This window comes from Rhopalosiphum maidis, chromosome 4, assembly GCF_003676215.2.
Source record: "Rhopalosiphum maidis isolate BTI-1 chromosome 4, ASM367621v3, whole genome shotgun sequence".
Classification (NCBI taxonomy): Eukaryota; Metazoa; Arthropoda; class Insecta; order Hemiptera; family Aphididae; genus Rhopalosiphum; species Rhopalosiphum maidis.
Window position 1 is genome coordinate 24,812,488 of NC_040880.1, and position 26,432 is coordinate 24,838,919.

The window sequence follows — 26,432 nt, forward strand, 5'->3', positions numbered from 1 at the left end:
TTTTATAATGGTCGATAGACTGAAAGTAAAACAAACATTTTTCAAATGCTTTACATTTATTTTATACAACCTACATGTTGTTACAGATGTAATGTACAATATTTAACAATAAAATATAAGTTCACAAAAAAATGAAATTGTCGGGTAAATTATTTTCCTATACTGTCGACACTGATCATGTCCTCAACAATGTTGTTAGGTGATGTTTCCATGTCATACATGCTGTTTGATTCACTTTTTCCCGAAAAAGTATCATTAAACATGTCTGTTGATAAGCTATGTTGACTGAAATTATTCCCTGATTTTGATTCAGCCATTGTTTTGTTACTTTCAGTTGTTGACAATACACTGTTAGAATGAGATTCATTTGATTGAAGTGGCTGATAAACAAATTCACAGTTTTTACAATAACTTTTTACAAAATAAAATGGTTTAAATTAATGATGGGTCGAATTGTACTATCAAATATCTTTTACTGTTTGAAAATCGAACTTGAAAATATTTGTCAAACCAGACTTACTGGCCATAATAGTTCAAAGACCAAATATTTGTACAATTCTTCAAAAGTTATTTAAAAAAAAATAAAAATTGATAATCATTATTTAGAAATAATTAGACTATTGGCGATAGAAAGTTATAAACTGTAACAGGCACCTTATGAACCATTTATAATAATAAATAATAATGATAAAAAATATTGAGTTTGAGTTCGAAAAAATAATTTCAAGTTCGGTTTGATTCAAAAAATCAGGGTTTGATCCATTACTAAATTAAATTAATAAATTTGATAATGAAAAGTTAAATTCAAAATATATATGATATATTAGGGGTAAAGTAGTGTTTTGAAAGAATTGAAGAAACATATAAAAATCAAGGCCGAAAAGTTAATCACATATAGTTCAAATATGTTCCCATATTTCTGAATAGCACATTTTTTGTTGCTAATAAAAAGAATTATATACCATTGGTGCCAATTTTGAAACTTTTGGAGTAGAAGGTTTTCGTTTTTTGGCTGGAGTTGGAGTAGTCCTTTGAGGACTGATAGACTGTTTACTAATTCCACTTGAAGATGTGTTGGCTGGTGCTTCTTTTCGCCTAGAATACATAAGAACATTAGTGACATTTTTTAATTATATAATATATTTATACTCCGAGAATGTATTATACCTAACAAAGTAACAAAACCACTTATTTTAAATAATTACTAATTTAACTTAAAAGGATGTCATAACCACATGTAGTCTCTGTCTTATTAATGGAACCATACCAAAATATTTATTCAGCAATTTTAATTTTGTGAGTTTAGCTTAAATATCAGAGTGAAATGACCTATTGTTAAAATAAAAAGGTAAAAACATTATTAGAGTTTTCATGTTGGTTTTTAAGGTATTTTAAATATTAAGCAAGTTATGAGTAATAAAATATTAATATTTAAAAATGCTCATAATTCATTTAAAAATTAAAATATTGTAATAATCCAATATTACAAAAGAATACAATTATTTTAAATGTAAGTAAGAATTTGAAGATTCCATTTTCAAGTTATAATTATAACTAAATAACTTAATAGATCACCAAATATTAATTTGTTATCTTTTGCTATAGCAAACTTAATTTTCCTAAAACTAACACTAAATTCTAGGTTAATGATAACATTGATTTAATCTTATGGTAATTTTCCAAAAAGATCAGGAGAGAAATGGTGTCTAAGAGGACTACTTATTGGGCATTTAACACTTGGTAGCTTCTTCTCTCAAGACACAAAGTTAAATTCATTAAGCTTATTATGTAAACATTTTATTGGTTGTTTATTCATTTTCTTCACAAAAATGAATAGGGTATAGATAAATTATATTTGTTGTGTTATTGAATATTTTTATATCCTATACATATAAAAATGGGCGGGCTAATCTGTAGTTTTCTATACAAAAATATGCATAAGTTACTTCTTAGGTTCCGGTTTGATAGAATCGCCTTCGTCCGATGACTCAGTTAGTTCATCATCACTACTGCTTAGGTCTATCCTTTCATACTGTATCAGCCTATCTAATAGAATATTTTTATCTCGTGACGCTTTTAGGAGTTTTCGTTGGGTGGTTTTTAGGGTCTGTTGAAAGATTTCATTTTCCTTGAAAACAACACAAAACAAACAAATAAATTTGTGAACAATAACGTCATGATACTCTAAAATACTTACATAGACTAAAAGTCTAAGTTTTCTTTTCATTTCTTTGTATTGTTCCTTGTGATTGGACTCTGCCAAACTATTTTCATCAAACGTTTCTTTGTTAGCGACCATTTTTGAGCTTTCTGAACACTAAGTAAAAACAATCAAAATAATATTAACACGACGGTTAATATACAATAATAAATAATAAATATAAAAAATATATATAATCTTACCATTTTTTAAACAATAATAATAAACAAATTGTTATCTGTGTAATGCTATCAACAGATCACAAGAAACATAAAATAGAAGACGGTCACAAGACAGTTAACAACAATTAAATAGAATCAGTTTATGAATAATGTGGTATCATAATATTATCATATTATAATATAAAACCGCGCAAATTTGAATTGACCAACTAGAGGACAGTAATCGTGTAACAATCATAAAATATGCTTAAAATAAATTGAATATTTAGATATTTCAATATTATCAAAATATCAATAACTGTATATTTATTGTCAAGGTATAGAGGTGTAAACACTTTGATTATAAATTGATTGAAAAATGTACACCAGATGTGATTACCACCGGGAGCGCTACCTATCCGATGAAGACTCATAATGTTCATATTCCTATACGAAAATCAAAATATGATGCGCAAGTACAATGCTTGCAAAACTATAAAAACAACATATCAATTAAAATTAAATAATGAACAAATTAGATGGATTTTGATTAACTATAAATTGCTATCATAATGATACAAAATTAGACATAGAAGTTTTTACTCCTCTATATACCTTGCTTATTGTTATTAGTGTTATTACTTACCATTCTTAATTTTTCATTACTAATTACTATCAACTACTTAAGTAGTAAGTGCCACTAGTTTATCTCAGACCAGCGTTTTATATAGTAACAAATATTCTTTTATTCGGGCTTTGATTCAATGTCGAATTACTAATCTTCTTTCTTTGAGAGACAGTTACTGTCAGCCATCAGTAGTCAGAACAACTCCTTATGGTACCTATTAGATAAGAGCAAACATATATTTATAAAAGAAAACATTTCAACTAGTACCTCATGACTAATGTGTACCTTTAAATTGAACCACAAGTTGGGGTAAAAATAAGTTTTTTCTGAGTAGTTTCACTAAGTACTAAAATCTCACCATTTTATATAACACCTTCATCTGAAATATTTAGTTTATTTTTTTCAATGATTTTTTTTAAACTTGATTTAGTGAAAATCACTGCAACTAAATTAAAGCATTAGCTATCAATGTTGATAAAAATGAACTGTAAAGTCATACTATTATGTTAAAATATGTGAATTTATAATAGAAATACATTGATTGTGATAATCATTAAAACCCATATTAATTCAATTCCATTTTTTATATTTGATGAAACTTAAATTCAAACTAATTCAGAAAAATTTAAAATAAATATTAGTATTTAAATTATGAGTACAAGTAACATTAAAAATATGATTGCTAGCGCTCATCTAAACACAACGGATGATAATATATGTATTATTCAATGACTTTTAATAATAATAATGGGATAAAAAATTAAATTTTAATTTCATGAGAAAATTCACAAGGTATTATGTATGATAATGTGTTAAGCCATATACTACACTGTCTACACTATAGGATTCTAAAATAAAATATTAAGAAATCATCAATAGTTTTGAACAAGACATTAAGATAGAATAACCTTAGGTATTCTTTTCATTGAGAAAAAGTATAATAAATACATCTATATCTATTTTTAATTTGAATAACAAGTATTGTTCTAATGCATATTTTAAGATTTTTTTTTTATTTAGTTATCCAGTAATTATATACAAGTTATATTATTAAACATGAATAATTTTATAATTTGTTGGTGCTGTTATCTATTTTAGTTTTAATTCAGTTAATTACAAATTTCCATTAGTTGGTAAGTTAATATTATTAAGGATTATAAGTAAGGTTTTATAAAAAAAGTATTCATTAATTCAAGTTAATTCACGGAAATGTATTTCTGGCATAAAATACTTCTGGGAAAAGCTAACTAACTGATGATATAGAAACTTTGTACAAGTATTACGATGATTTCAAAAAATTGTAGGTCACCAGATATCTTCTAATTTATTTCTCATTTAAAGTAAACTGGTGAAGTTTCTCTCATAACAATATTTTATTTCTAAATTTTATCAAAAACCTAGAAATGAAATAAATATATTTCAATAAATACCAAAGTATTATGTATTTATAAGTTTTTGATTAGGTAATTTTTATTCTTATTTATGTTATCATACTTACATCTTATCTTATTTAGTAAAATTTCTCATTTCCCCTTATAAATTGTCAAGAAATTACAATACATTTTAGAATCTTCAGACTACAACTCTCAAACTAGATAGGTACACCGAAATTATGTTTACCGTGATCTACTATCTAGGCTAATCATCAAATATTTTTCTTAGATTAGTTTGATAATGATCATTCCTTCATTAATTCAAATAATTATTAAAAGGTATTTAGTAATAGTTTCACTAACGTATTAAAAATTCAGGTGGAAATGTTTCGCATTTTGGTCCGCTCTCGGCTAGTCGTGTGGCAAGTGATAAGATTGTCCGATCGCTACCATTCACCACTATACAAATCATACGATTGGTGGCTTTAGGCCTGTTGGTTATCAACAGATTTATCTTTAACAGTTTTATAACTATTATATAAACATCGATAATCATAGTGCCTTGCCTTTGGAGGATGTTTAAGTGAAGTTCGACTGGCATTTTTATCTAAATCATACGGATTTTACGAGTGTTTTATTACCAGTAGTCTGTTAGTCATCGTAGTGGTTCGTCAAATAATGGTACGTATATTCAATAGTCATGACACTACGACGGCATGCTCTCTTTAATATTAAACTGTTTGTCTTTTACTAATGAACTGTACAAAAAAACTCAACTCGGTAAAGGTTTATACTTTTATAGACTGTAGTCTGAACTCTGAAAGCGTTCTGCGTTTTCAGTGACACATCCTCTTGGCTTTTGCAAGTTGCAGTACGCGATAACGATAACGTATTAAAACATTAACCACGATATAAGATATTATTTGGCATTCATGTTACCGGGTTACCGTGGAAGCATGATATTACTTATCAGTGTTCTGATGTTGATACCATAGACATAAAATTGTTCTATTATATGTCTATGGTTGATACACTTAAATGATATAATGTAGTATGTGATCTAAGTTGATACAGAAGCCATTGCGCGTTTGGTATTTTAATTATGAAATTATGCAGGATTTCATTAACTATATTATAGTTCACTGAAATTTATTGGACCAATCATTGACCAGTAAATCAGTTTAAATGGACTATTAGCAGACTATTGATTCATTTAATGTCTATGATTGTTCATTCAAATCCGCATTAATATACTATTAGATATAATGTATTTTAAATATTAGGTAGGTACAATAGATTTGGACCGTAGAACATGTTCATTGATTTTGTTCCAATTGTGTCACGCCAATGGTTGTTGTGTAGTTATCGATTTGTGACCATGTATGTCCGTGAAAACGGGCACACAACTATTGCAAAAATTTAAAATATCGCGAAAACAAATAAGAAAACACATAATATAAAGTTACTCAATTATTTTTAGGTTTGATAGTAATAACTTGATTTATTCTAAAAATATTAACAATAGAAAATTAGAATCTGTATTTGGCATTATAATAATATTATGCTTAAATACAGACAAAACAATATGATACGACTACTATACGACCATAATATTATATAGCTAGATAATCTAAAAGTTAATTACCCAATTAATTTTTTTCGATTTCATTTTATTAAAAATAAAATGGACATATTTAAAAATATTCTAAAGCTATAGTCAGAAATGTAGCATATATTTTAGCAGTCTATCCATCAATATTATAATTGTTTGGTAAATCGGAGTTTACTTTTACTAGCAGATAATTGAGATAATGTATATCGCGTGTGTTCATTAAATTAACTTCATTTATATACATGATGAAATATAAGGTAAATGAGGTAATTGACAATGGTATTTATATAATTTGATTTTCACGATTGCATAAATAATCTCATAAATAAACACAAAATATACGATTCTAAAATGATAATAAATGTTTCTAAAAACATCTAGATATTAATTTTTATTCCTAGATGACATGTTTACTAATCAAATTAATTAATTAAATTATATTATAATTTTTTTTGATGTAGGTATACTGTTTATTTTTAGACAAATAATACACAACACTAATTTATTATCATACCTACATATTTTTTATTTGATATAGCTGCCGGAAGATTTCGCTGACCGGGTAGCTGGACTATGCCTGGAGAAATTCGACCAGCTGCCTTGCAAAGGCAAACCAATGTCCGGTAAACAGTGGACGCTGTTGTCTGGCGTTGTACAGGTAACAGATGACTCGAGTCCGCCGAAAGTTGTTTCACTGGCCACAGGCACCAAGTGCATCGGCGCCGGTAAACTCTGTGGTAAAGGCACCGTGGTCAACGATAGTCACGCCGAGGTGAGTCGACAGATGAAGACTACAAGTATATACTACTAAATAGTATAGTTACTTACATAAGTGCAATTAGGGTTGAAATGATGGGATGGCTACAGCCCTCACCAATACTGCATTTAACTTAAAATAATCCGTGAGTGTCTACCCCTAGGCCCTCCTAATAGCATCAAATATCTTATTGGTTTTATATTACGATTTGTTTTTTTTATGTACTTGGCACTATCAAGTTAGCCAATCATCGAAATGGTTTATCCAAATTCCTATTATATACATCCATCAGTACACCACTTTTATCTTACTGTTTTTTTCTTACATTCATTAGACTAATACAAATTTATTTATTTATACTATAATAATATATATAATATATATAAAACTATTTTAACTAAGTATTTATTGGTGGACTAAATCTAATAGCCTACGCAATTGCTAAGCTCTATTTGTGCTATAGTATACATATATTGGGTGGTAATGTGTATTATGTGATCGTCGTTATTATGTTGAAATATACATCGATCTTGAAATGATCACCACCGCCAGTTTCGTGTGTACTAAGATTCGAACTATATTAATTATTGTAACTTGTAAGTAATAAAAAACAATAATGTTTTTTAAAATTATTAACTATTTTTTATTGTTAAAAGTTTTTAAGTTTTTACTTTCTTGTATGTCTATACACATTTTTAATTTCATATTCCGAAGCATAATATTATTTTGAATACTTCAATATATAAAGTTCAAATTTCTGATGAGTAGTTTATGAGTTATCGGTATTTAAAATGTTGATAAGAGAATGAGTGGATTGTGGTAAAGGAGTACCCTGTGAAATATTGGTTCACTACTTTGTTCTCCAAAACTTAAAATGACTTATGACTAATATATAATTTGCCCGAAATTCTATATTTTATTCATATCCTGTATACCTGTTTTGAAGTATGAAATTAAAAATCTATGTTTTCATGCAAATAAAAGTAAATAATTTAAATTTTAAGATTACAACAATAAAAATAGCGAAAAAAATTGTTATTTTTATTACTTACAACAAACAAGTTACCATTATTTAAAAAAATAAACGTTAATAGTTTTTAAAACAATGAGTTGTTCGTCGTAAAAGAATCACCTTGTGTACTCTTGTATATAATATGATTGAGGTTAGTTGTGATGGACTTAAAAATGTCTTATGCAATCATATTTTGATATTCACGAGGGTTTCAGGTTTTGGCGCGCAGAGCTCTGTTGCGGTATTTCATCCAGGAAATCGAATCTGCTCGCAAAGGCCGTCCATCAATATTCGTGTGTGGAGCAGCGCTTGCAGACGACGATTGTGGCCCAGAAAACAATTTGGTTCGTTCTAGTCCTATGACGTTGCGATCAGGTGTGACTTTCCACTTTTTCTCCAGTCACACGCCATGCGGCGACGCATCAATATTTCCAAAAGACGGAGGAAAACGGTTGGCCGTGGACGGTGACGGCACAGGGCCGGAAGCAAAAAAACGCAAAATCATTGATAATGACGACGATGATAACGACATACACAGGACCGGAGCTAAATGTCTGAGCGTAGAGACAAGGCAGGACCCTCGACTTCCAGGTGCTGCGTATCACACGGTCGGAGCGGTTCGAACCAAGCCGGGCCGAGGAGACCGAACGCTGTCTGTCTCGTGTAGTGACAAATTGCTTAGGTGGTACTCATCAGGTATACAGGTAACAATATATATATATAATAATAACAGTAGGAAAACTTTATTATGCAGATGATGATCCATTTAAGCAATGTCTACATCAATTAAACGGTTAATTATGGCTGTTTAAATAATGATTTTTGAAATTAACGTTTTTACATAAAATATTTTATTTATTACAAAATTATTTTACGCTCTGTACAGAACTTATACGCCCGTAAGTTGGACACTTGTATTTATACTGACCTGTCTACAGCGTTAAGCAAAAAAAAAACCATAGACTATAAGGCTTAAGCAGCGTATTAATTAATTAATTTGTATATTTAAACGGACGAACTCAGTTATAATTATTATAGACATACGTCTAGGATTTACATAACATTTTGTTATAACTACAAAACTGATCAATTTTAAATATAATACTGTTATTCGGCAATATAAATAGTAATATAATCGATAAACTGACAGGTTTAAGTATAATAAATGTGATGTTGTGACAATAAATTATGATTGAAATTATTCACTGAAAGAAAACATTAAAAATACAAAATAAAAATGTATACAAATTAAAGCTTAATGTGATATTGACATAGAATGTAACATTTATACAGCTAAAAGATTATTTAGGTAATAATTAAAAATATTTAGTAAAACACAGGAAATCTCACCTTTCATTCTACTGAAGATATTTTACATTAAAAGTTTGTATTTTGGTGTACTTTAATAATATGGTGTGTGAAATTGTTTAGGGAGCTTTGTTGTCACTGTTCGTCGAACCAGTGTATTTGTCGTCGCTTACTATTGGCGGTGGCTGTCCATACTCTGAATCGGCCTTACGCCGAGCCGTCATCGAACGGGCGAACTACTCTGATGACGAAGACCCTCGATCGCTGTCAATCTTACCGCTACGACTGGCGCGTTCTGCTTTGGAGTTCGAATACGCCAAACACCGAATGCCCATTGACTGTAAGCCATGTCCGTCTAGTGTGATATGGTGGGAAGATAATTTTGGTGGTGGTGTTGTAGGAGGCATGAGCGTGTCAAATGGGTGAGTAAAAACTATATTTTATAATCAATTTTGGTAATGACAACTATTTATTTTATGCTGTAAAATCATCTACATTCTTTCATTAATTTTACTAACAATATCTTTGTATTTTTAAGATATTGTAAAAATATTCTTGGTAACTTTTATATTATAAGGTATTTTGCTCTAAAACTATTCAGTAAGCTGTATTATTGGAACAAAATTGGTATGTTTTTGTACTGTACGTATTTTCGCCCGTGCAGAGTCCTCTTAAACAAAATTATTAAATTTTGCATTTCTCCAATAATTTTATAGGACGTTTAAACAAATATATATATATTATCTCTATATTAAAGACATTATATAACTTAATAATAATAGGTACCGTATGATTTTATTCATTACATTTAAAGCTGTGCAAGCGTACACAAATTATCCGTGTAACTAAAAAATATTATTTATTGATATATTTTGAATAAACTTTACATTTTCATGTTACAATTAGACTTAGGTACCTCATTCTACCTTACTAGTTGGAAAAAAAAAGTACAAGTACCTACTAACCAATTGAATTATAATATTATATTATAAAAGAGATATATTATACGGTGTTTATTATAATATATGTCTAAAAATCAGAATTCGAATCAACGCTTATAATATTATAATATGTATCTTACACAAAATTTATAATAATGTTTTTGGTTTCTCAATTTTGTCATAGTCATCACGAAGTATTAGTGAACGGCCGCAAACAGGGCGCGACGAAAAAGGCAGTGGACGGAAAGGCTACCGGTTCTTCAGCGTTATGCAAAAAGTCGTTGCTCGACGCGTGCCGACATTTGTTGGCCGAAGATGGAGATATCACAGGTCAAGACATCACTTACGCACAAGTCAAATTGCGAGCCACGTTGTATCGACACCGATGGGCGGCTGTCAGGCACCGACTGGGATTTTGGACGGTGAAACCAGAAGCTTTATCGGACTTTACGTGACACATGATAACTAATAATTCCTAAAAATTAGTACAAGATAATGGATACTTCGTTGTTTGCCATAAATACCTACAATAGAATACAACTATACAATATGCAGTCAATATTTTCGAAAAAATGTATTGTATAGTATAATGTGGGCTACACCTACACCTATATAAAAAATAATATACATTTTTCACCTAAAATAATATTTATTTGCCAATTTCGAAAAAGAAATTCTCTCATCATTATTAATCGTGTAGCCATCGGTTCAAATGAAAGGATGCAGATTTAATTTAGGTCAAAGTTATGGAGGAAAATTCAAACAGTTGGTTTGAGTCAAGAATATAAAAATAAGGTTAAGTTTTGCACTCAAGTTTTTTAATTTTTTAATTTTATATTTATAATTTTTTATAATTTTTTATAATTATTATATTACACTCCTATAATTTAAACCTACACATTTTCATTTTACTTACTTATTATTGCATAAAAGCGATAAAAATAAAAAAAATCAATATTTTTAATCTACCGATAGTCATAATTTGCTATTGACAGTCTCAAGTCTTTATAAAATGGAAGAAAAATAATGTTTTAATGTTGAAACGCAATTCGTGTAGTCATTAAATATCGCCGGGACGTAATTCGTGTGCAGCGATAATGTGATACAAAATATTAGATACTGCATTACTGTATTTATTTGAGGCAATTTTGAGGTATAATATAGATTAATGTATTTAAGTTTGTAAGACACTTTAATTTTTTTTATTTAACTTAGTATAGTCATTGATGACCGCCCCTAATATTTTGGTTTTGGGCCTACATGAATTTGGCTTATATCTACCTATCAATGATTTTTATTTTTAATATATAAATTATATAATATATATTCATTGAATTTATTATAATCATTAATTTATTGGTTGATATAATATTATATACGTATGCATTATTTTAGTATAAGTAAAATGTGTATGCTTGTGTATTACTTTTTCTATCAGGAATGGTCTCCTGGCTATACCACATTATAGTCTGTCTGGAATTCTTATTCATCATTCATCACGATTGATGTTTATATAGTTCAACATTGGTCAAAAATACTTTTCGTCAAAAAGCAGTTCACCTAAAACAATTAGTCAATAATAATGTTTTTCTTCAATGTGCTTGTCTATTTTTCATCGACAGTATAATAAAATATTTACCTTAGAATAAAAGAGATGATTTTTTTAAAATGTATATAATTACGCTTGATAAAATATCACATAGCCCTTATATCTTTGTATTGCAATCTATTGGTTTACACACTCAGAGAAAATATAGTTTTAATTTCTATGATTTCATTCCATTTATTTACTATTTTATTGTTTTCTTAAAATGTATGACAAATTTCATCATTTCAAAGATAACATAATCAATTCAAAAATATCTTCTTTAATTTAAGAATAAAAATATACAATTAAATTTTAGCAAATCTATTGATTATATTATTCAGTTCTCTTTAAAATAAAGAAAAAAAAAATTTATTTTATGTTCAACTGACTTAGAAACAATGAAAGATATTTTCATTTTTACGCATAGTTATGATGTTGAATTAATGAAAAATAGTACTTCATTTGTTAACAAAATGGTTTAAAATCAATAGCTTATTAAATTAAATACATTTCAATCAACCTTTATATCAATGTTACTTTTATTATAATCAATGTTATCGGATATCATAATTCAAGTTTTCTAAAATAGTATTAGCTTTAAGGAAAACATCTTAATGTTAATGGAATATTATCAATATTTCGTTTTTACTCAATTTAACAACTGTAAAATGGTAGGTATTGAATTAATAGAATTTTTCGTTATATTCACGAAAATATATTTTTATAGTTTAAGATAAAAAAATATCAGTCAATTAGTAGAAAAGTTTTGGCGTCGCTTTATGGCCATATGTATTTTATGTAAGATTGCAGCAAACGCGTACATTACTATTGCGCAAATTATTATAGCTTTTATTTGTATAAGAAGTGTCTAACATTAGAACATTTTAAACTAAATCTGTTTAGTAAATTTATTTATTCTGTATTCTTTTAGGATTGAAACAAATGGAAAGCAGTTATTAAAATCTTATGTTCTATTTTTAAAAAGAGTACCTAGACCCTATTATTATAGTACTCTATAATTCCCCCTCCAATTTTTTTTTATCAAACTAGTGTTTATATGGGGCTATAATGTATTTATTGAAATTATATAGAACAGATATAAGCATTAATATTTAATTCTTTAAATAAATTTGGTATTAAAATATTGTATATTATATATTCTGTATTTTTCTATACTAAGAGTAATATATAATACATAAAAAACATGAAAATATAAACAGATATTGTTGATAAATAGTAAATAAATTAAAAAGATAATTAATAAGAATATCCAAGTTTCATTACACATGAATTATACTAATCGCATAGGCATAGCTAAATAATGTTTAACGTAAAATAAAAAAAGCAGCTCAGAAATACCTGCTTAAATGCTCAAGATTTGTTATCAAATATTAATTCAAACTGTAATCGATAGGTGTTAGCGTTAGGTTTCCAAGCATAGGTAGGTACAATAGTAACAAGAACAAATCCCGCTCCGGCGGATTTTGGCGACGCCTTGATTAACATGGTGTTCGAATTTTTTGCATTTATTTAAAAAAAAATCATTATATTGAAGAAAAATTTATTTTATCAAGTACATTAAATCTTTAGTTTAAAGATATTAAGGTTATAATTTAAAGGTTGTAGTGTTAATCTTATTACAATTAATATTTGTTTCTATTATATGATTTCTTACTATGAAAGAAATAATTTCTTTAAATTGTTTATAGTCATAATTAATTTAATGGAAAATTTATTATTTTTCAAGAATTATCAGCTACATTAATTTAATGAAATCAATAACCTGAATATAATGAGTTGACTTTATTGGATCAAAATCATACCCGTTTTTCATTAATTAAATGAAATTTTTCTCTGAGTGCAAATTGTCGCAAGTGCTTAAATTTATAATTCGTCGCATAATACCTAGCTGGTTTCGATATTATTACCAATTTATTTATGTATATTATTTATTAATATTCCACACAATAAAATCATTTAATCGGTTAATTATACGTATATGATATACTCATATCGCATAATGTATATAATATATTAGCTTTTAGTTTTTGAATATCAGATATTATAGAAATGATACCTGACTATTTTTTTTAACATAATAATAATTTAGGTACTATTTTTTATCATAAAAATTAACAATATTTACAATACTACTTTTTTTTTATATAAAATGTATATATGTATAATATTAAAACTATGATAAAAAATAAAAATCATAGAACTAAGTATATACTGAAAGTTGAAACTACCTATCTATATACTATAGTCTATAATATAGTAATATTTGAAATAGATTAAAAAGTATATTCAATATAATATGTATAATGTATCTAATATATATATATATATATATAATATATGTATTTGATAACCATAAAAAACCTAAAAACTCCGTTGAATATTTGAATACTCAAAAAACACCTCACCATCTACATGGCTGATCAATTAAGGTTTAAACTTTCAAAGTCATTGACAAAATATGGTATAATCTTTTACACTCTGTGATTGTTAAACGGTTTTACTGAACAGATGGGAGATAAAAACACGATTTTAATAAAAAATAAAATCTGGAGTAAACATAATATGATTTGGTATAGATTTTGTTATTGTTTTTGAAGAACGTGCGTGATATGAACTGTGAATAATGGAAATAGGTCTACCGCCTCAAACGCTTGTTGATGAGTATATATTATATAGGATGGATATATAGTAATAAACACACGACGTTTTTAATAACATTTATAGTAATATTTTTGAGCATTGTAATGAAAAACTACACAATATAAATATGATACAATTATTTGTTTTTTGTTTTTTTTTTCGTTTTTATAAATATATTATGTACATTAATAATACTCCCGTTATATATATAATATATGCGCGTTTGTCTATATTATAATATAATAATACTTACACGTCTATAAGAATAAAATTAAACTCGCTGTACAACAATTATTATGATCATCATTATTATTATTTATTATCGTTGGGATGATACGCATATCGAAATTAAATATCACATGATACTTATATATAATGTAAACCATTATTATTATTATTATTATCTTATCATCATCATAAATACATACTAAATATTATTTGGGTTGTATTGTATTTGTGCATAATACAAATATCAACCTTTTTTAATTTCGAAAAAGCGTCAATCAGTAAATAATGCTGTCACTAAGTACTTACAATACGTATAAAATACGTATTAAAAAAAAAATGATTCATCTCTGGTAAAATTAATATGTACACAATTCAAAAACAATTAAACACACAATATCATTGAATCATTATGGTAATTGCAAAACATACAATATAATAACGAAAATTGCTTCATGATCATGAGTAAATAATAATAATAATAATAATAATAATATTATGGCAATGATATCGTGGGATAAGTCAATTTTACTATGAACTAAGTTTGATTTTTTACTAAATTAACGTTTCATTTTGATTCTTTGTCTTAATGACGTCACAATAATAATATTTTATGACGTGTAACGTTCGCGTACAAGACAATAACAATAATAATAATTAATAATCAAAAAATTAATTAAAAATAAAACACAAGTCGCGACAACGACACAAATTATAATATACAATAATTATAAATTATATATGTTTTGATATTTATATTATTTTCTTATCGACGAATCGAGAGGGTTCCGTGGTAATTCTACGGATGGCACATGAAGGGGCGGGAAATCATTCAAGATTTGTACAAGTTTCGAAAACATAAAAATATAATCTAAAAACAAGAATAAATAATAAAAAAAAAACACGCGACAGGTACACGCGCTTAAGTCCTAATTCGTAAACTATATATGTAAATAAAAATAATAATAATAAAAAAAATCCGATTGTCCGAAAAAAAATATAATATATATCATATCATATCATATATTATAATATATTATCGTATTATTTACAAGTACTATTATATATCGCATATAATAATCTAATTAAACTTATACAGCACATCGTAATATCACTATATAATAATAATAATATTATACAACATTTGTAAGTTTGTCAATTTTTTTTTTGTTTTTGATTTTTTTGAATGTAACTTAAAACATTCCGAAGTGCGTCGAGAAAAAGTGCAGTTTTGGATCTTTTGTATCGAGCACAGAATGAGAAAAATACGGAAATTAAAAATCGCGGTGTCGGCATAAGATCGATAATAATTGTATAATGTATACAATAATGTTATTACAATTAATACGCCGTGCGCGTGATTGCCGTAGATCACTGACAACGACCGTCGCGGTTGCCGCCGTACGGCTGTTGCAGCTGTAGCCTCGGGTGAATCAGTGGTGGCGGCTGATGCTGCTGCGGGCCGCCGGCAGGTTCGCGATGCGCCCGCCTCGACCAGGCTCACTTTTTCAGCTCCAGTCCCACCAAGTCTTTGGGCTTCTGGTCCTGTTGCTGCAACTGGTTGTTTTGCTGCTGTTGCTGTTGCTGCGATGACAGGTTGTTGCCGGATGGGTACACCTTGTCCAAGTGCTTCAACGACTCAGAGAGAAAATTCTGCAGAAATAGTGAGAAAAAGTATGAATAAATTGTTGAGTCATGCTATACGTATAAGACTAAGACAGTGATTCTCCACCTTAGTGCGCGTGAACTTATACAAGGATTTTTACGAAATTATGAAAAACTTATAGAGCTGAAGGTATAATATTTATCATATTTTCCGATAACAGTATAAGTAAATATGTTTAGTATATAGATTATGACTGAATAAAAATAATTATTTTCCGTTTTAAATCAATAATTTTAATTTATAAATTAATATTTTTAAAGTGCAACGTATACTAACTCACAAAAATTAGAAACTGTAAAATTGATATTATTACTATAGGGTACTATGGAATTTTTAAATAATATCTTAGGGTACCAATGGTGTTTACCGAAGGTTGAGAATTTTACATATGGGATGCGGTTCGTTTTGGTGCTTTCGTGTGGTATGAGGTAAATATATTTCGTAACATTGGTTATATTTCCACACTGATTTTTTTCTATATACTTAGTATATAATGGTGATGGTGTATTAAAATCAAAATTCAAACAAGTGGTTTCTACATTCTGTTGAGTAATCTTACGCACAATGTAGCAGGGTTAATAAGTTACTGAATAATCGAGTATAATATAGTTGTAAAATGTAAATATGTAGTGTTTTAGTATTTAGACTTAAGAACCTTTAAAGACACATACATAAAACAAATTTCGAAAAATAAAATATTATTTTGTTTAGCATTTATTAATGTTATATTTACACATGTGTATTTAAAATAAACTATGGTATTCAAGTATAAAATATATTATATTCTTAGCATAATATGAACTATTAAGTAGAATATGACTATTTGAATTAGGATTTCAATATTTCAATGTGTAGTCTATAAATCATAAGCATAAAAATATGAAAATTCCAAATGTATGAATTTATATAAATGTATAAAAATAAAGTGAATGCAACTGGAAAAATGCTTTAGTGTCTACAGTCTACATCCTATAACTGCTAAAGATAGGTAACTTGATACAAATGCGTGATAACTTATAACAAAAGACTACTTTTTATTGCTTATTGGCTCTCTATACATGAAGAGATGATATAGAAAAAAATCTATATTATAAAGACAAGAATAGCGGTATTGTATTAGTTATGTGGATAAATTTGACTTGAGTATAATAATAATGATAATAATTAATAACAACAAAATGTAAAACTGTTACCTGTATGGCCGTAAGGGCAGCGACTATTGCGGGACTTCCAAATCCGTGCGATATGAGAGAAAAGTGAGTGAGTGGACGCTGTATGATTGGGTCGAGAATGTGCTGTGGCCTGGTATTGCACAACGGCGAACGATCTTGGTTCAAAAGGTCCATCAGCTCTTTGGTTACTTGTCTGTAGAAAAATAAAAACATATATATTGATATTAAAATATGTAAATCAACCATTTTATATTATTATAAACTATAGTATAGATAATATTATAATAATAACATGGCAATATACCATGTGCATCAAATTATAAAATTCTATTTTGTACAGTATTTTATTTGTAAGACACTTTTTTTGGAGTTTTAAATTTTAGTCTATCTTTATTATAGCTTAATATAAAATATTAACTAATCGATGTTTTTATTAATTATTAGTAATATGAGAATTGAAAATTAATTCGAGTATACCTACTTTAGGGAATTGTAATTGTAATATATCATAAAATAACAATAACGCAAAACCATATTTGAATACATGTATTTTTTTATGATAAAAATAAAATTATAATACTATTAACTTTTTTTAAAAACATATATTACCTGCGAAAGTTAAAATATTGTTTCAACCGATTTTTTGGCCTCCTTAACCGTGTATTATGATTTAAAAGATTATAGGGTTATACAGTTTTTATTGTAATAGTTCAATTATTTAAGAATTTCTATATTTTGTTAGATTTCATATAATGTTATAAAATTTTCTCATATTTTAGAGTGATTGACGATTGTCATTAGACTAAATTAACTTGTGGCTCATCAGGATTTCCACAAAGGGGGGCGTTAGACCTGGTGTACAATGTCTTGTTGAAATTAATATATAATATTTAAAATTTTGATATTTTAATCAGTAAAAAAATATTTATATTCAATTCGAAATGTTGTAGAAAACCCGCAAAGATCCTTGATATAGGTCCATAATTTGATATGGTGGCCTAAGCTAATACAGTTTTCATGAATTAGAATTTTGATTTTAAGTGTTTAAAAGATTGTAAAAACGAATTCATACTTGAAGATAATTTAAAAATAAGTGTTAACTATAAATTAATTACGTTTATAAATACTTTTAATCATATTTATTGGGCATTGGTAGTTAAACAGATACTCACTTTGTGGCATGTATAAGCTCTTTTCTTCGGTACGACTCTGTAGGATCGCTCGTGTGCGGCCTGCTCAGGTATTCCGCCACTTGTCGGGCCGGGAATTCTGTTTCACATACGTACCCAAAGTCTCGAGCTAAATGTATCGCTTCGCCTGCAAAGTTAAAATTAGGTTATTAATAACAGCATCAAATAATATATTAAAAAACTAAAAGACATCGCATAATATATCTCATGATATATATTTTATATCGCATAAAAAAATAATGCTTTCGTTAATGACCCATGTGAATTAGGATGATTTATTTGATGTTAGCGTTTATCGAAATCCGATTAATGTTAGGGCAGATATCTGAGTCTCGTACGCTCGTTAATTCATGTACATATATGTACATCAGACAGAAGAATATACTATATTATAATATATATTATATTATCACAATATGTTATGTAGGTAGTTCGTTAACCAAGAAGAAAAATACCACTGCGGACCAAAACAATTTGCCAAGAAGTCGCTTTCACTCGCTTATTGCCGTTTATTTTAATTGCCAATTTCACAGAGAACAATAAAATCAAAAACAAAATCATAATTATTACTATATATATAAAAAAATGTAATTACGAAAAAAATATTTTTTTGTGGATAATAATAATTTTATATTTTTTCTTGCTCTATGGAAAAAAAAAGGAAGGGCAGTATAACACGAACCATCCAATCGCGTAAGACAATAATAACAATTTCTGAGAAATGAGAAAAATTAATGCGATTTTCTCACAGTAACGAGCGATGGATTACAATCGACGCAAATGAATACCAAATTAAATTCGCTTACAACTGCGGACGGAATGAATTATGTAAATATTTTCATACTCCCCCCACCATTCATACATGACAACTATGAACTAAAAAAAAAATAGTTTATAGTTTAAGTTTCTGCATTTTTAACCATTGATAAAATGCGTAATAGATAATTAAGGCCTTAAATCCTCATATCCATGGATCCATGATAACATACATTAAATTACAATACATTTTTGTTACTATTAAAAATAACTGTTTATTATCGATACTTTTTTTTATAGCTGAATTATCATATCTAATAAAATATTTTCATTTTATTTTCAAAGACCGCGATCACATGCGATTAAGACAGGTGATCTTTATTTTTGTGTCACAAAATACCTAATAAGTTTGATATATTTTTTTAAACAAATTTTGCGTCAAAATCACCTATAGCTTACCTATGCGCAATTTTGTATAAACACATTATATTAATTGACCTCGTTAGGTTTTTCGCAGTGTCCCCCGAGTAATATATATTTAAATATAACTAATCATAACATAGGCACAATATACGCGCAATATATAGCGACGGAAAAAGTTCAAATCATCGTATAATATTGTGTTTTCGTCGTCACACAATTAATATGTTATATATATATATATATATAATAATTATTTTGTTGGCCGGCGTGGCGGCGCCAGTGTTCGGTCGGCGGTGGCGGTCGACTTCAATACACAACGTGAGGAGCTCGACGTGCATTATATACACACAGTACAAGAGAGAGAGGAGAGAGAAAGACAGATTGTACACACACATACACAGTCGGCCATCGAAAATTGGTTTTCCTCTATTGTTGGGTACCGGTAGCATTGTCTTGGCTGACTCTTGGGGATACGAAGACGCGTTCACGACGGGCGCCGCTAATTATTACTACACGGCGAAGAGAAAAAAACGAATAAAATGAAAAAACTATACATATACCTATACCACACGAAGAAAAGGCGGACAGACTAAAATAGAAACATATAGGTACCTACGCGCACACACATGCGTACACTCGCAATGTCCCTCTATACACATGTATATTGCGTGTATATATTCTATATAGGTATAAGATATTATAGTATATTATATATTACATACTCGATCGACACCTGTATATGATAATGTATATTATATATATATACAGGCACGATTAATCGTCCGAGACGATGGCGTGGGTTATTATTTCAATAATATTATATTATTATAACGTAGGTAGGTACATAAAAAGGATACAAAACGACGACGACGACAAACGAACGAGCCACTCTTAAGATTATCCCGAACCCGAGCGCCTTTTGTACATAATAATAATAACATGATATACATAATATTTATATGTCGATGATAACAATCCGCCTCCCGCTTGAGGGTCATCATCAGATTTCTTGTCGAGTTTATATTATATTGCTATAATAATATTATTAATATGTGTTTTTTCATACAGGAGCGCATAAACATCAATTAATCATTATATACTAATATACTATACTCTGGTCTCTGATACAATACAATTATTATATTGTTTGCACAATTTAACGGTTACAACAAGGGTAATTTGATATACCCAACACGGAATCGTTCAAATTTTTGCGTTATAAAACTGGAGATTTCGATTAATTCCTTAATATATGCGGTTCTACATAGATTTTGAAACGAATAATTTGAACGGTCGATTCTGTATAATTTCTTCCGCCGGTCGCGACGTCAAATAATTATTATTATTGTATTATTTCCGACTAGTAGGGAGCGGTTTTCGATCTATAAAAGTCGGTCCGTTATATTATGCGATTAGTGAGACGTTCGTTTAGCGATAATATAGTTCTCCCGCAGTATCCGGAGTAAACCCTCTCATGTATAAATTGTATATAAACAACATTACGATTGCAAATCTAAAAAATGGTGATTGCCAAAGTCGGTTTGTTGGATGTAAGAGGAAACCACGAACTATGTGTAATAACTATATTTCAATAATATCATCATGCGAATAACTCGGTTTTTCGATTTAAAAAGAGACAACAGATATGCAGTTATAATATTTTATAGGGTCTGTATTTAAATACACTTGCATATTTTTCTGGTCGGTCTAGGATAATATTATGTTATACAATGAAATTTTATTGGTTGTGATTAAAAATGTTATACAGCAGTGGGTATATACTATATATATATTATTTTATATAAAGTTTTATGTTTAACCAAGTTGTAATTTTGCTCAGATAACAAAATATTATGTCAAACAATTGCATGTTCAATTTTAATTAATATTTAATATACATATATTTTTTTTATAAACAATACATTTTTAAGTTTAAAACAACTATATCTTTATCTATATACCTTTAATTTTTCAGTTTTACAATTATTACCACTTTTTATGACTTTATTCATGTTGTATTATTATATAATATATGTATTACGTATGTATAACATAACTATTTTTAACACCTTTGAGTGAATATTTTGTATTTTTCGCATACGTACTCGGAAACTATTTTTTTAGAGGAAATCCAGGCTTATGGATTTTTTTATTATATTTAATATTTATACAAGAAAACAAATATTTTTATAATACGTTAAACGCATAGAAATAAATCGCGATCGAATGAACAGTAGGTATTAGGTAGTACCGCGCGCATAGTTTGACCAGCTGCAGCAGTCATCGTCGTTGGAAAACATGTTTAATGGTCGGTGATGTATTGCAACTTAGGAGATCCGTTATTATATTATATAACACGCAGGGTCGCTCAACCGTGTTAAATTTTCCGCACGATGAAGATGTCCGTCGATTTTTCCTTGTATTCGTATATACGCGCATATATTTATAAGTAAGTAGGTATATATAATATATATATTATATATTATTCTATTTGAGTCTTTTTCCCGCCTCCCTCGCTGTAGGTGAGAGTATATTATATTCTGTAGGATACATTATATGATATATATTATGTGCATATTGTAGCAAATACAGGTAAACAGCGGTGGAGGTCGATACGAAATACGATAATAAATCCAAACTTTCTGACGTGCGCTTGTGAAGCAGTGGCGGACGTGTAGAGAATTATTATTATCATAAATAATATTCTACGCGTTATAATGTGCGTGTAAGCGAGTGTCTATGTGAGCGTATGTGTGTATGTGCGCGAGCAAGCATGGAAATATATTATACACACATATATATATATTATGCCTATTAGAGAGAGAGAGAGAGAGAGAGAGAGAGAGAGAGAGAATGGAAAGTCGATGCTAAGAGAGCTAGGGTTCGTCAATTATTATTATTGTGCAGAAGAGATTACTATTATTTCCTACTATTTTTTTCCTCACAATATTTATTAAACAGACACATATATAATATGTGTATTTCTACCGCGCGCGCGTACGACGGTGGTAGCATAATATTAAACCGGGTAAGTCACGAATACGCGCTCACAGAAAGTCGAGAATAAAACGGACACACGGCACGTTTATATATATATATATATATATATGTATATAAATAATATTATTATATTCCAGTACGACCGGTATAGTATACACATGTATAGGTATATACAGGCACTCGAGTTAAATGAGAAAACGGCGGTGGATATAAAATATTATTATACTTAATATACGCCGTGTCCGGTCACGATGACAAAACGTTAGCATTTCGCCGCCACCGTTTTTCGCGTATCTATCGCGGTTTTTACCCTATATATCTGATCGTGATGCAGTGAAGTGGTGTTGTTATAGGTCGGCATGTCTAACTGTCCACGTGCACTTACTATAGATATATATTATATTGTATTATTATGCGCCATCGTGTGTATAGTAATAAGAAACAATTAGTAGTCGACTCGACGGCGTCGCGGCGTATCGTCCGCTATTATAATACCGAATTCCGCGACGGAAACGACCGCGGGAACTATGTGACGGAAATCCGTGGTCGAATCATTTTTACACAGACAATCGTCGTGGTTTGCAGATAGTAAGAAAGAAATCCACACGTCTTTGCATTCCACAGGGTCGTGATAGTCTCAATAGCAAAAAGATGTTTGTGTGTTATAGCAATGGGAATAATTCTCACTCTGGTCTGGAATCTTTTCGTGTAAATAAGCCATTTTTTTTAAATAATTGAAAAACTATGATTTTTCAAAGAGCCAAATTGGTTAAGATAAAATAATATGCCACAGTACAAAAATGTACTGATATATTTCACTAAACAATTTTATCAAAGATTAAAAACATACTAATATGTCTTAAATTAAAAAAACGTTATTTCATTGTAATATAATTTAAATTTAATTTTAATTTACTGGTATCAATATTGATACTTATTCTAAAGAGCCACAAATTACATGCTAAGGAGTCGCAGGTTCCTGATCCCTGATATCTAGGTGCTGATTAGTGACATAGTTCAGTAATATAACAAAAAATTTTAAGTAAGAACGGTCAACGTTTTAATTGTTTATGTAATATTATGTAAAATATATTTGTCAATAAAAATATAGATGATTGATAGGAAGAGAAAACATTTTTTTCGGATTATAAATTATAATATTGTATACACTACGAATACTTATAAGTTATAATATATTCACATATATCTACTAATTCTACTATATAGTTATTATGTAATATTACAATTATTACATTAGGGCAGGAAGTCCAAGGTGTTAAAATTAATAAAATATTATGCAAATATTTTTAAAAAATAACTGAAAATATGCATTAAAACCACTAAATATACATTTTTATCGATAAATTCATCTCCAAAATATGCATTGAAATATTATATTTAAATTCACGATATTGTGAAATTTGTATGTAAAACGTACAGTAAAAAATGCAAATCTTATCACTTCTCGTTTATAATATATTATTCCTTCTAACAAGACGTAGGTATAATATTTAGATGGTAATAATACGATATAACTATTTATGCACAGAGTATAAAATTCGTTTTTCTATTAAAATGAAACTATACATAAAATATTATACGTAGTATAAGGATCCATTTAAAATATAGAGATCTTAAAGAGGTACACTTTTAAGCCGAATGGAAAAAAAATCGATTAACAAAATTGATATAACGAGCGTCGAGCGTTCGCGACACGTTTAAATGGCGTTGATCTGACGGTTCCGTTTTGGGTGCGGGGAAATAAAAATATATGGGTCGTAACCTGTAATCGTACCTGTACAATAATTTATGCACAAAACAAAAACACTATTTATTTTGCATTCGTCCATACAAAATAACAGGCTTTATATTATAATATACTAATTATTATATTATATAAAAGCATAATAATATATTCACTGTGCAAAATTCGATATTTTCAGAGCTGATACGAACGATATAGAAGCCATATAATATTATTATAACCCATAAGTTATATATATGTAAAGTCAAACGTTGTATACTTTTAATTGGTACCGTGTATTAGTGTATTATTATTTATTTGACAGGCCTAGAGAAAATACGAGTGATAACGGTGACCATTTTGGTTGGGGATTAATAGCATTAAAATCAACGACCTCACCTGTAGCCGGGAGACGAACGTGGGCGAGAGATAGTGCACGTGTGTCGTGTGAGATAAGTCGTTCAATTATAACAGAAATCTAACGGTATATTGGCATACGTATACAAGCCAGAAACTTTATCAATGTGACGTTTGCAAAAATCCTTCAATCAAAACTGCAGACTGACGGTACAACGGCGGACACATACGATTGAGAACTGAGTAGTCACATTTGTGACATGTGGTTTAGTACAAATGATGATTTGAAAAAGTTCTAGTGGATAAATACGGAGGAGAATTCATACTTATGCGATACTAACGAAAAATCGTTCAATAATATCAGAAATTTGACAGTGCACTGGCGAGCTCATACAGATTGGATATTAGACATATAAGGGTTTTATTCACATATTTTAAGTTGGGTAACTTATTAAGTTCACGTGTTTATTTTTTTGATTATAATAAATTACGTTGTGATATCCTGTCATTTTGTTAAATTTTTTATTTAAATTATTTAATATATACTCGTACACTGTGTATTGTGATATTTAAAATATATATGAGTATAAGTTGATAACGCATTGGAGTCCGTGACATCGACAGATGTATGATAAAATAAGATGCGATATTTTTCGAAGTTGTTTCTAATACAAATTATTTGATATCTAAGTCATTTGACGTGCGACATCTATGCAGTGTTATTTTGGATTTTTACATGGAATATGGAAATGAATTTGAATCCTCCATTAAAGTCGGATAATAATAATAATAAAAACATAGAAAAAGCGGATCGAGTGAAATTTGACCAGCATATTTTGGGACCCTCGAGGCGAAAGTTACACGAAGAAAACTAGCTGCTATTTTATATTTTACTGTATATACATATAGGTGGTTCGTACACTGCATCAGCAGTCGTCGACGGTCCTGCAGGAGGTCAAATTGTGGCAGGTGACCCTAAAAACCGGGCATCGAGCTCATAACATTATAATATGTTGTATGTGTATGTGTGTGTATATAGTGGTCGTGGGCGTGTGTGCACGAACTCATTGATAACGCGTAGATATATTTATATTATATATAATATATATGCCCATTCAAGTCGCGTGTGTGCGTGCGTAAATACGCATGTGTATGTGCGTTATACATACATATATATATTATAATATGCATATATAAATAGGTATCCGCGCGTAAGCTTCGCGTATCCGTGTCCGGAAATTCCGGTTTTTAGCGTCGGCGATGCAACTTGTATATTATATTATTGTGCGTGTGTGTGTGAGCGGTACGTTTTCACACGCACGCGCGTCACCGGCATTAAAGGCGCGGCTTCCGCCGAAAAGAAACTGATGTCGAGAAACGAAAAATATTATATTGATATACGTGAGAAGGTATACGCATATTGCTATCAACGAATGAGCATTAATATTATAATGGGTATTTAAGTAGGCTTAAAGTATAGGGGTTTTTTCTTTAAGTGTCGATGTCGATAATTTTAAGTATTTACAATTTGGTAGTACTAACTAATTAGTATGTTCTTGAGTAAAATTATTAATTATTATATTATGATGCATAATTATGATGTACTCGTTGATGTTTGCATGTTTGATATAAATTACTTTATCAATACCTTCATGTCT

At 28.9% G+C, this 26,432-nt stretch overlaps 3 protein-coding genes across 16 annotated transcripts in view; 1 reads left to right on the top strand and 2 right to left on the bottom strand.

Moving 5' to 3' along the window:
• Positions 1–37: 37 nt before the first annotated feature.
• LOC113552328 (INO80 complex subunit E) lies at positions 38–5,208 on the bottom strand. Of its 7 annotated transcripts, none has more exons than XM_026955183.1 (7): positions 5,004–5,208; positions 3,275–3,368; positions 3,008–3,203; positions 2,198–2,317; positions 1,947–2,128; positions 963–1,095; positions 38–380 (listed from the first exon to the last, which is right to left on the bottom strand). In XM_026955183.1, exons 3-7 carry the CDS (start codon positions 3,008–3,010, stop codon positions 150–152), a joined length of 669 nt encoding a protein of 222 aa, XP_026810984.1. In that variant the 5' UTR covers positions 3,011–3,203; positions 3,275–3,368; positions 5,004–5,208; the 3' UTR covers positions 38–149. The 7 variants fall into 7 exon arrangements, with proteins under 7 accessions (XP_026810984.1, XP_026810976.1, XP_026810992.1 ...); XM_026955175.1 differs by lacking the exon at positions 5,004–5,208 and adding an exon at positions 4,726–4,853; XM_026955191.1 differs by lacking the exon at positions 5,004–5,208 and adding an exon at positions 4,488–4,682.
• On the top strand, positions 4,860–24,855 carry LOC113552320 (tRNA-specific adenosine deaminase 1). Of its 3 annotated transcripts, none has more exons than XR_003405172.1 (6): positions 4,860–5,043; positions 6,513–6,746; positions 7,959–8,447; positions 9,175–9,473; positions 10,177–10,787; positions 24,743–24,855. XR_003405172.1 is itself a non-coding variant. In XM_026955161.1 (6 exons), the coding sequence occupies exons 2-6, from the start codon at positions 6,640–6,642 to the stop codon at positions 10,445–10,447; spliced, it is 1,110 nt and encodes a 369-aa protein (XP_026810962.1). In that variant the 5' UTR covers positions 4,860–5,043; positions 6,513–6,639; the 3' UTR covers positions 10,448–10,846. The 3 variants fall into 3 exon arrangements, 2 of the variants coding, with proteins under 2 accessions (XP_026810962.1, XP_026810947.1); XM_026955161.1 differs by lacking the exon at positions 24,743–24,855 and having other exon boundaries at positions 7,959–8,087; positions 8,144–8,447; positions 10,177–10,846; XM_026955146.1 differs by lacking the exon at positions 24,743–24,855 and having other exon boundaries at positions 10,177–10,846.
• LOC113552287 (transcription factor AP-2-epsilon) overlaps positions 14,442–26,432 on the bottom strand; it is a 165,371-nt gene continuing 153,380 nt past the window's right edge. For all 6 annotated transcript variants that reach the window (XM_026955108.1, XM_026955117.1, XM_026955100.1 and 3 more), the window contains 3 exons: positions 18,477–18,621; positions 17,326–17,497; positions 14,442–16,119 (listed from right to left, as the gene is read on the bottom strand). In XM_026955108.1, coding sequence (XP_026810909.1) covers positions 15,967–16,119; positions 17,326–17,497; positions 18,477–18,621 — 470 coding nt within the window. In that variant the 3' untranslated portion in view covers positions 14,442–15,966. The remainder of the gene's footprint in view (positions 16,120–17,325; positions 17,498–18,476; positions 18,622–26,432) is intronic.

Coding starts and splice junctions, on each gene's coding strand:
- LOC113552320 (XM_026955146.1), top strand. Junction 8,448..9,174: donor GGTACTCATCAGGTATACAG/GTAACAATATAT, acceptor GAAATTGTTTAG/GGAGCTTTGTTGTCACTGTT. Junction 9,474..10,176: donor GGCATGAGCGTGTCAAATGG/GTGAGTAAAAAC, acceptor ATTTTGTCATAG/TCATCACGAAGTATTAGTGA.
- LOC113552328 (XM_026955199.1), bottom strand. Junction 2,129..2,197: donor AACTTAGACTTTTAGTCTAT/GTAAGTATTTTA, acceptor GTTGTTTTCAAG/GAAAATGAAATCTTTCAACA. Junction 1,096..1,946: donor ATCAAACCGGAACCTAAGAA/GTAACTTATGCA, acceptor TATGTATTCTAG/GCGAAAAGAAGCACCAGCCA.